Genomic DNA, 11,697 nt, shown 5'->3' on the forward strand with positions numbered 1-11,697 from the left:
TAGAGGGTAACGTCTTGCTACTGCTAATAGGTAAATTTGTGTGGCTGTAAGCTAAACCATGGATAATATTTTATTTTAATTCGAGGACAAACTGGACAAATCTTTTCCTACCTCAATAAAAGACCTGGCAACAGCCCCATCTATCGGGTCCAAAAGTGTTTTAAATATCTTTCATGCTGGAATAAAGTATACACATTGCCAAAATTTCATTTAAAGATCCGTTGGTTCAAAAATCATTGAACAACCGCAGTAATAAACTTAATTAAACAATGTTAAGTCTGGAAGAAATCGGTTTTAAGCGATAAGACCGCCTATTTGTATACTATCTCATATATTGTTTTATATGTTACTTATATTTGATGTACAAATAAAGAATATTTTTTGTTGTTGTTGTTAATGCTTGTAACACGCTTACGACACTATCAGCACGAAATTATTATGTAATTTGTCGAAAAATAATTTAATCTTGCTAACATTACAATACTTAGTGTGTATTTTATTTCGTATATTATTACATTTCATAATTCAATATAAAACAATACATCTACATTTCATTATTATGAAAAAGATAAATTAAAATTATCGATTTTTATTTATATGGTATACTCGTCGACCTAATTTTTAGATATTGTAACACAGTCGTTGACAGCCAGCTTTCCGTCAGCGTAGTATTTTCGTTTCGTTGTTAAAATTAAAGAAATCTAGGGAGAATAAAATCAACACTTTCATTGCCTCTAATGAGGCGTGATTTTATATTAAACGTGTGTAAATTGCGTAACAATTGAGCGTCTACGAAGAGTGAACGTGTCTTATGGTGGAACTCGTTTTCAATAATGAAATATGTCGTCGCGTTGTGGTTCCATGTACAACAGAACAAAACGAAAGTGACTAGTTGTCCGTGCGTGTGTTTAGTGTATAATTGATTAAGTTTTTGGTGTCAGCTCGTAAAATGGCGCAGACCGTGAGACGTGCGATCGAAGGTCGCTATCCTTCGTGTTATATCCCTAGTCGAATCAAAGAGAGGCGTGCAAAAGCGCGAGCGTTGAGGTAATTAGCGAATACGTGCTTTTGTTCCATTTTTAAATTGACCGCAATGGATGCACGCCAAAATTTCCTTGCTTTCGTATTCCGAAATAATTTAAGCCTATTTCTTTGTTTTATTTATCAACATCAGTGTTGCTATTATTTGTAGTGTTTATCTTTATGTATTCGACCTAAAATTATTTTATCAAATGAACCTCATTAGAATATCAATGTTATTATTGTATTATTTGGTGGTGATTATCTGTTACAACAAAGCATTTAATACACTGATTATGACAATGAGGAAAATCAGAATATGTCATTTGAAGCTTAGAATATGTATATTATAATAAAATCTTTCTTCATATCCTTACTAATATTATTAATCCGAAAGTAACTCTGTCTGTCTGTCTGGTTGTCTCTTCTTCACGCCCAAATCACTAAACCGATTTTAATGAAATTTTGTACAAATATAGTCTGAGACCCGAGAAAGGACATAGAATAGTTTTTATCCCGGAAATCCCTCGGGAACTAGGGATGGCGATCTAAGCTCGATTAATCGGAGAATCAATTTGGACCCAAAACATCGATTCGAAGATATTTTCAGTTTTATGTATGTTATATTATTTTCTTTTAAACGCAGGCGAAGCCGCGGGCAAATACTAGTTGGCTAATATATCTTACGTTGTTTTTATATGAGCAATTGCTGGCTGTACATAATGTCAGTGACTCCTAACAAATCTATTTCAAAAATCATACAGTCCATTTGATGGTGATCACCATTCCCTGTGGCATCTGTAACTATACTTGTACCTGCCACCGATCACAGGGACATTGCCAGTCCTGAGGACTGTGATGATCACATTCAACCTAAGGTAGCCAGCATCCTCACGATTGCACCAAAACTGTTTTATGCTAGAAATAGGTATGGCAATAATGCTATCACCTTTCATCACAGAATAAAAGATTAACGTATGGGGTTATGCATGAAAAAAATCAAGTATCATTTTATCAATCATTATATTAAAAGGTATCATTATATAAACAATAAATGTTGTAAATATGAAAAATTTACACATACATATTTGATACAATGCAGGAATGCGGAAACTTTATCTCTGTTTGTCAATTGTTTAAATACAAATGTTTTCATGGACAACATAAATTAGTTATGAGTGATTGGAATTTCCTTAATTACAAGGAACCAATTATAATATTACATATACCCTCATTGGTCTGTATTGAGAAACAACCTGATCTGGTCACTTGTAACTATCATATTTTGGACTGTAATTACACATAATACAACATCTATAGTACAAATTGTAGTATTACAAGTTTAACGATCTAAATACAACCAACCTTTAGGTAGATATTTATTTTAGTTAAAATAATTGTGTATTAAAGTTAGTAACTGATTTGAAGATTGAAGGCAAATTTTTTGGTATCACTCTTTCATTATTTACTAAGATTGTGATTGTTTAAGTTGCACTATCCAAGACTTAAAAATTAATATGCCAAATAATATTTATATTACTTAAAAACCTGCCTCCATTATTTGGTACTTTGGTAAACAATAAAAATTCAACTCTTAACTGACAATTTAGATTTAATTCTTCCAAACCATAGATGTGTTGCAACCTCGGAGAACTAAGTTAAAATATCTAGTGTAAGCATAGAAAACTTGTTACAAGCACAAAGCACCACTGAACATTGCTGTTATAAGACAGAAAAAGATGGTGCTTTCAGATTCAAACTAGGAAAAAATCTACAAGTGTATGACCAATTATTTCATAAAGTCAGCATGTAGAATATATAAGTAAAAGGTATTAAAAACAATCAACTTTTATGTTTCAGGTTAGAACATCATCGCAAGCCAGACAAACCGGAGGACTTTGTCTGCTACTCAGATAGCGACAGCGAGGAGGAGACACCCACACAGCAACACCGTATCCTGTCCACATCATACAACTTTGTGGACTATGTACGCTCTAGAGAAATACTTGCGCCGGAGGTGAGAATAAAATAGACACAAATCTTTATTAAGAATTGTGCAAAGAGTTTATCAAATCACTTTGTTGTTTGCTGGTTTTCTGTAATATTTTCAAATTACGTAATTCTGTGTGCGTAACAGTACAAATATGAAATGGGATACTGTATGACTATGTGTGAACAATCATTGAAATTTTTAAGCTTATGCATACTCATATGTATCATGTAAATGTGTTATAATATTGTTTTCATTCACAATTATATATTTATGCTCGAGTGACTATTTTTACTTTCACAAACTTATGCAAGCAAGGAAATGATTTATAGTTCTTTGTAAAATTAATATTTTGTTATTATGAATTTGGCATTCTTAAGATTAAATAAGTGAAAGAGATAAATAATCTTATCTAAAATGTACAGTAACCTTCCTATTTTGCAACAAGGTTGCATCATTAATAGATCTTTGGAAGTAACATTTTTGACAAAGGATATATATTACACAAGCCAAAGTATAAAAACACCTTCCATGGTTGTATATAAGGCTGTTAGAGGCCCGGACCTGCCCTTCCTCAGACAGAAATTAAATAGGAGGCCCTTTTGTTTTCACTGTGAAATTTCAGTCTATTTATTTCAGACACACCATATGTAAAGAGAACAATGTAGAAAATTTTCCTGACCTATCTATTGTTAACAAAACGATTCACACCCATGGTATTGTCTGTGTAAAACTGCTAGTCCGCACTGAATATAGAAAAGAATCGCGTCGCCATAGCAAATTGTATGATTACACCTGCTCGCAACTACTTCAGAACGAACTAGCAGTTTGGCGCGGGCTATACCTTCAAACCCTATTAAATAAAGACAATACATAAAGAGTCCACTTGTTAAGCAATATTATTTATAATGCCTGTATTTAGTACACTCTGCTTTTCCAACATCCTACATCAGACCAGACATAATTATTCAAATAATACAACGTGTGCGTGATGAGTACGTGCGTACGTATGCGCGCGTTTGTTTGTGTGTGTGTGCATATGTGCGTGTGCATGATTACGTGTGTGCATACGTGCGTGTTTGTGTACGAATTTGCATGTGTGTGTGCTTATATACTCGTATGTGTGTATGTTTGTGTGAGTATGTATGTGTGTATCTATCTAACACAAGTTTCCCTTCCAGCCGCGCTCGGTGGACCCTTCGTACGCGACCCGGCACATGCTCACACACGATATGTACCGCGAGACACCGGTCAACCTGGGCAACATGAACAAGGTGTTCTGCTCGCAGTGGCTCTCCGACAGGCAGGTCGTGTTCGGGACTAAGTGCAATAAGGTATGCTGCTGCTTATGTTATATAATACTTTATACTAATAGTGTTTAAAGGTAGATCCCTCTGTGGTTCGAATCGAGATGAATCACTGCCTATTTCTGCCTACTTCAAATTCAAATTTCATTTATTCAAAATTGATTCATATAGAATACTTTTTGAAATCAACAAACTTAACAACAGTATTAAGTTAGCTTCGGTTTGAAGGGTGTGGTAAGAAAGATAGACTTATCTGAGACTTTCTAACTTAGTCCTCGGGGGTAGCAGCGCATCTGTGGTCGACTTCAGATAGGCATCTGATCTTATCTTCTCCTTGACCCGTGTGGCGGAGCGGCCACTATACTGATCTGACGCGCAAAAGATTCCGGGTTCGATTCCCGACCAGATAGATATTTGATTGATGAATTTAGATTTCTGTTCTAGGTCTTGGTGTTTGTGTATTTACTTTAGTGTGTCCACGGCACCCGTGACACAGGGAATCATAGTGTGAGGCTGTGAGTGTAGAAAAGATTTTTTATCTGGGGTTGATTACAGATGTCAAACAATATATCCTAGGCATCGCTGGTTAGATAAAGTCATGAAGGACTTGCACGTCTCCAGGCAGATAAATGGCTGGAGATGGCGTAGGACAGGCCGAAGCCTCCTGTAGATGGCGGTGACTTTCTTGGGTCGTTCTGCCAACTCAGTTATTTTCATATCCTGAAGACACCTCCCCTATAAAAGCGCGGTGTTTCCAGCTGATGGTGTACGACGTGCGGTCGCGCGCGCTGGACAACATCCCCACGCTGCGGCCGCGCGTGCACTGGCCCGGCGCCGACAACCAGACCGGCATACACGCGCTGCAGCTCAACCCCTCCAAGTAATTACGTCACACCGATACAACACATATGACACTATCACACCCGCTGTCTTGCTCAGAAACGGCCTGTCTTGATCTTCATTAACATATCCGCATTTGGTCGCTCTTTACAATTGAAGGAGGCCTAAAGCATACCATGACGCTGATCATAAAGCCTCCAACATTGTTTAAAGAGTGTTTAATTGTCAAAACAACGGACAGCTTACCACCGCACACATTCCTCAAATACCTTGATTATTCATAACAATGTCATCATCAACCCATTGCTTGACATGGGTTTCCTTACAGAATGAGAAGGACTAGGTCATAGTCTACCACGCTGGTCAAGTGCGAATTGGTAAACTTCACATACTTTTGTAACCTTATTTTTAAGATTTCTCAGCTATGCAGGATTTTTCGTGCTGTTTTTCTTGACCATTTAAGCAAGTGATACTCGTAATTAATTTCTACAATACGCACATAACTTTGGAAAAATCGATCAAGAGGCAGACTTTCTTAACTACCAGACTATCACTGCTTATGACAATGTCATACTATCACACATTCAAAAATAAAACATGTACCTGGTATTTACTCCTCTAGGTATCTTCACTCCCAAATCATTTACATTGCCTTAGTTATCCATAATACTGCCACTGGTACTTAATGTTTTGTGTCCCAATTCTTTCTTAACGTTATACCATAGATAAGTAAAGATTACTCACTCCTAACTAGAAAATGTACCCATTTTTGAGAATTGAAATACTTGCGTAAAAAAGTTTTGCCACGTCTCCGTGCTAAAATATCCCTAAAATATTTGAAATAATTATTTATTTATTATGTAAATTCATGTAAATTACGCAGTATTAGTTATTTATTCGTAAATTTTCTCTAAAAATGTTTTTATTTGTCAAGAATTCAAAAAAAGAACTTACGATAATAAGCCATTTGTGGCTTCATTCAATTTCAAGGCGGCAAAGTATCTTTACTAATCTATGCGTTATACGAATAACCCACAGGACACTACTGGCGACTGGTGCCCGCAACTCGTGCGAGCTGGCCGTGTACAGCCTGCCCACACTCGACCCCGTGTGCGTCGGGGAGGCACATAAAGATTGGGTAAGAATTGCCTAATGTTTTAATGTTACTCTTAAAGAGTAAGAGTTAAATCTACAAAAAATTTCGAACTCCAATTGTCTAAACTGAATTTGAAAAATATCTACTGAAAATAATAAGTTTATGCAATCTGCATATATCTGCAATTTTATGCAATATCTAAGTAATATTATAGGAGCGAATGTGAGTTTGTTTGTTTATTTGCTACACGTTCGCGCCTTAACTTCAAAACCTATTGTTAGAAAAGGAATTATCCCGAAAAAAGTGTATATTCCGTAGTGTATTATAGATAGAAACCTCTCATCACAAGGGAAGCCGTGGGTAAAAGCTGGTTAATAATAAACAAAATATCTATTATTATAATACATAATCTTTTACAATAAATGATTTTAAAAGCTTATAGTGTGAAAGAAGTTACCCAAATTTGTGTAAATTCCCAGTTTTTATTAATTTGAACAATATTCGCAGATTCTGGATATGTGTTGGCTAGACGACGAGTTCCTGGTGACGGGGTCGCGGGACTCCAAGCTGGCGCTGTGGCGCGCTCCCGAGGGCCCCCCGCAGCGCGCCCCGCACCACGACTTCGTACAACCCCTGGCATTGAGGGAGTGTAGGGCGGGTGAGGATTAACATTTAAATCTATTTAAATTTGCGCTTTGCAATGTATTGAAATTAAATGTATTTATTCTGTATAGGCGATCAGATTGGATTTCTGTATGAAAACTTATATGTCACTTAAGTTGTATGTGAGGGTATTGTATTGTCACTGTCATTTATTTTTGTGTTTGAAAAATATTTAAAAAATGTAATTTTTAGATCATTTACGAATAAAACGATATTTCTCCGAACTTTTTCTTCGATTTCGTATTTTTGCACCACTTAACTAACTGCACGTGTCGGCATTGTTCCGCATAAATTACACCATGACATCCATTGAATGACTTCCTTCAAGTACAAGGTGGTGAGATATCTATACTTATCTATGAGTAGAAGATGAAATAACTGAGATCCTTTAGTAACATCCATATTGTGTACATCCCCAGGGCAGAAGGTCCGCGCGCTAACGTTCAACGGGCGCTGGCGCGAGGTGGCGGCGCTGACGCTCAACGGCTACATCCACGTGTTCAGCGCGCAGACCTTCCGCCAGACGCTCTCCCGCAAGCTGCCCTCCTGCCAGGACCTGGTCTGCCTCGCCACGCAGGTGAGGCACCAGGCGAACGTGCAATACAGCTGCAAGTGGCTCCAACCGCCCGTGGACATGTGTAATCAACGCGAGATAGGATTAGCTTCCTACTTCGGTCGTTGATCATAGCTCAGCTGGAATGCCTCGGAAAAGTAGGCACACTTTTGCCACTGCTGTTATTAGGCGGAAATAAGTATGGCGGTGGTCCCGCCGCAGTCGAACCACAAGAGTTCTCTTCGAATTATATTTTTAATTATTTTACTGACAAACACAAAACTGTTATACAAAGTTTTAAATTATTCTTAAAGTTTTAATAAATGACTTAAATTTGTAGACTACATTTTCGATCGTCATAATAACATGATATTTAAAAGGTTTAATTTTTAATTTCAAGATTTTGTTTATGACGAAATCGGTCTCGCAACTTATTTCAATAACTTCCGGAACACTCTATATTTTAAAATTTTGTCTTCCACATCCAGTTGAAAAATCACTTGTATAGAGTATAGACACGTTATAACAACAAAACTTTTTCAACCTGAAGCAGGAGAGCGGCGTGTACGCGATCGGTTGCAAGTCGTACACGCTGCTGCTGGACTGTCGCACTCTACAGTCCGTCAAGAAGATCACCTCGCGGTACAACGGCTGCGGCATCCGCTCCGCCAGCTTCCGCGGGGACATGCTCACCATCGGCACTGGGCTCGGTGAGAACTGTTTCATCTAGTTTTTAGGGTTCCGTACCCAAAGGCTAAAAACGGAACCCTATTACTAAGAATCCACTGTCTGTCCGTCTGTCACAGGGCTCTACCTACCGTTTAAACCGTAATAGATAGACAATTGAAATTTCTACAATGTATATCGTGGGCACCTATAACAACAAATACTAAAAATAAAAAAGATGAATATAAAAGGGGGTCCAAATACAAGAAATCAACGCTACCTGTAATAGTTAGGATATTATATATGAACTTATATCTCTTTTCGAGCAAAAAATATATAGTTAAAATTTTTCCTTGAAAAACCTCTCTATGAAAATGCTCTGATATCTTTTTGTAAAATGGCTAAAAAAAATTGTTAAACAAAATTTGTACCCAAATGTTCGATCGTTATTAACTTTTTTTAATTGTAATCCTACAAGAAAAAGTTATTGATAACAGAACCACTGAATCAAAGGTCTTACAAATTTTATGTGTGAGGAAAAAATTGCCTAATAGAGCGTGAAAACGATTTGCACCCCCTTGTCAAGATGGCGGCCGAGAGACAAGAGTTATGATCGACAAAATTGGATTAGCTAATTAACACAAACCCCACTTTTATATCCAAAAAATTAATTGCATGCCATTGCGTGCTTATTCCGGAAAATAATTATACCATTTCAATATATTCATACTATCTTGCTATTAAACTTATTCTTTTAAATTTTTCAGGTCTACTAATGTTCTATGACATCCGGGCGGGAAAGTATCTAGAAAGTAATATCCATTCGTCTAAAACTGTCACATTAAGAGCTTCTAGGGGTTATGTGGTAAGTATTGTTTTGCTATTTTTATCAAAAATAATAAAATAGTATTTTTAATATGGGAGCATCATTCTCACGATGTAGATTCCCATTGTAAGTTTATAAGTGGAAAAAAAGTATTTTTTATTCTTTATTTGTGTATTCATTAACTACTCATTTTATCCAGAGTTGATTACAGACGTCCATGAGCGGCGGTAACCACTTACTATCAGGTGGACTGCATACTCGCCTGCTACTCATAAATTAAAAAAAAATTCATTACTCTGTCACCGATTTAGACAATTCTTTTATATTTGGAAAAGTGTATTTTTCATGTGCCCCCGCTTAAATCGCGAAAGTTCATTTTATTAGGCGCAATTCATTTTATTATTCATTTAGTGTGTACATGTTTGTATACGTGAATTTGTGTGAGTGCGTGCGTGTGTGTGTGTGCGTGCGTGTGTGTGTGTGCGTGCATATGTGTGTGAGTGCGTGCGTGTGTGTGTGTATGCATGCGTGTGTGTGTGTGCTTATAAATCTAATAGTCAACGTATCTCCCCAGTTCCCGGACGAGGAGGCGGACGGCTTCAACCAGGTGAAGTACGTGCCGGCGATATACACGCACTGCTACGACGACAGCGGCACGAGGATCTTCACGGCGGGCGGGCCGCTACCCGCTCCGCTCATCGGCAACTACGCGGGCCTGTGGCAGTAGCTGCCAGTGTGGAGTGTGATGTGCAACGTGGGGAGTTGGGTGTGATATTGCAACGTGGGGAGTTGGGTGGGATAGTGCAACGTGGGGAGTTGGATGTGACAGTGGCTGCAACGTGAGGGAACTACGCGGGGCTGTGGCAGCAAGTACAGTGTGGGTTGTGATGTGTCGGTGCAACGTGGGAGTTGGGTGTGACAGTGGCCGCAACATAGGCGGCAGACAGCGGCATGAGGATCTTCAAAGCGGACGGGCCGCTACCCACGCCGCTCATTGGCAACTACGCGAGGCTTTGGCAGTAGCCAGTGCCAGTGTGTAGTGTGTTGTGCAATGTGGGGAGTGTGACAGTGGCTTCAACGTGGGGAGTTAGGTGTGATGTGGCTGCAATATGAAGGAGTTGGGATGCGACAGTGCTTGTGATGTGTCAGTGGCTGCAATGTGAAGAAGTTGGGATGTGACAGTGACTGCAACGTGAGGAGTTGGGATGTGACAGAGGGTATTATGTATCAGTGACTGCAATGTGGAAAGTAGGGTGTGTCAGGGGCTGCAATGTGAGGAGTAAGGTGTGATAGTGCTTGCAATGTGGCAGTGGATGTAACACAGTGACTGCGATATGTCAGTAGCTGTAGCCTGTGACAGCTGTGAAATGGCAGCGACTGCAGTGTGTGACAGCCTCGACTTGATAGTAGCTGTAAATTTACATTATATTTGGTGCGCAATAGCTGCAATGTGTGACAGTGGCTGCAATGTAGTAGTAACTTTTTTTTTATTGTTTAACTTAATGATTAGGCAGACATGCTACCTAACGGAAAGTAGTCAACGCCGCCTAATGAGATTTGCAACACCAGAGGAGTCGCCAATGCATCGCCGCTTTTATATGCACATAAAGTCATGTATAACTCTTATTGCACATTTTTTGAAGAGCCCCATGTGCCAAGGAAGTCATCCATCGGAGGTACCAAAAAAGGAATGGATAAAGTTACAATAAGCAGCATTACCTGGTTTTGCCAATATTATGGTAAAAGTTTGATGCCTTGCCCTGTGAAATATTTATCATAGATAACTTAGTTAATTTACACATGTACCCAAAGTAAAAGGTTTTCTGCACTGGATATTGATTGCCAGTAGCATAAAAAAATACTGTCTTCCATATAAATCAATGTCACTATTGCACTGAATATTGTTTTGCCACTAGCATAAGAAAATTACTGTCTTCCTTATACATAAGACGATGCAACTACTGCCCCCACTGCAGTTGTCAGCGCGACTGCAGCAATCTGATGGCTAATTCTAGTAAATTGTGGGTGTAGCTTAAACTATTCTAAATGGACAGCAATTGAGTTTTTGTATACTAAACATACTTGGATTTTGGCAATAATAAATAATAAGTCATTTATAAAAAGTATGTATTTACTTTATAGTTAATAACTTGCAAATATAAAGTGTGCAGGCTTTAAATAAAAAGAGAAAATCTTTGTGACAGTGAGGCAATGTAATAAATGTACTGCCGTTATTGGCTAATTAGTCTATATTCGCTAATTTCTAGAATGTTAAGGCTACCTTTTGTTAAAAATGTTATAAATTTCTCAATGAAACATGATAAAACAAACAAGAAAATTATTTGTTTCTTTATTAATGTGTGTATGGAGCCTAAAAAGCTTTTTAGTGTATATTTTCTTAAATTGTTCCCAAGCTCGACTGCCAATTTAGATATATCTATGAATGTTGGAAGATAGATATGTAACCTTATGATTGCTACTGACAAGATTCAAACCAGAAATAGGATGAATATCACATCTAACTCTACCACACTAACCGGTCTTCAGAAAACCACTTTTTATATATTGAAGTTAGTTGAGGTTATATTGGTGCTGAGGTAAAGCCGTACGATTATAATGTGGGCTTCTTTTTAAACTTGAACTACGTCATTTTCATGGCGTGATGTATGATATCGCAATAATTTCACTCGCGGAAGAAGAATTTTGGTTTTTTGTTTGAGGGAGGGCTTGATACAC

General features: G+C 37.9%; 1 protein-coding gene across 3 annotated transcripts; it reads left to right on the forward strand.

The window, feature by feature from the left end:
• The first annotated feature begins 628 nt into the window (after positions 1-628).
• On the forward strand, positions 629-11,230 carry DCAF12 (DDB1 and CUL4 associated factor 12-like protein). 3 transcript variants are annotated; one of them, XR_012102999.1, is made up of 11 exons: positions 629-1,047; positions 2,881-3,037; positions 4,192-4,344; positions 5,076-5,197; positions 6,196-6,295; positions 6,761-6,911; positions 7,336-7,493; positions 8,020-8,179; positions 8,903-9,000; positions 9,536-10,128; positions 10,162-11,230. XR_012102999.1 is itself a non-coding variant. In XM_073081730.1 (10 exons), the coding sequence occupies exons 1-10, from the start codon at positions 950-952 to the stop codon at positions 9,686-9,688; spliced, it is 1,350 nt and encodes a 449-aa protein (XP_072937831.1). In that variant the 5' UTR covers positions 629-949; the 3' UTR covers positions 9,689-11,230. The 3 variants fall into 3 exon arrangements, 2 of the variants coding, with proteins under 2 accessions (XP_072937831.1, XP_072937832.1); XM_073081730.1 differs by having other exon boundaries at positions 9,536-11,230; XM_073081731.1 differs by having other exon boundaries at positions 8,023-8,179; positions 9,536-11,230.
• The last annotated feature ends 467 nt before the right edge of the window (positions 11,231-11,697 follow it).

Source organism: Epargyreus clarus, unplaced genomic scaffold (genome assembly GCF_041222505.1).
Source record: "Epargyreus clarus isolate Ecla_fem2 unplaced genomic scaffold, WU_Ecla_fem_2.2 ptg000017l, whole genome shotgun sequence".
Taxonomy (NCBI): Eukaryota; Metazoa; Arthropoda; class Insecta; order Lepidoptera; family Hesperiidae; genus Epargyreus; species Epargyreus clarus.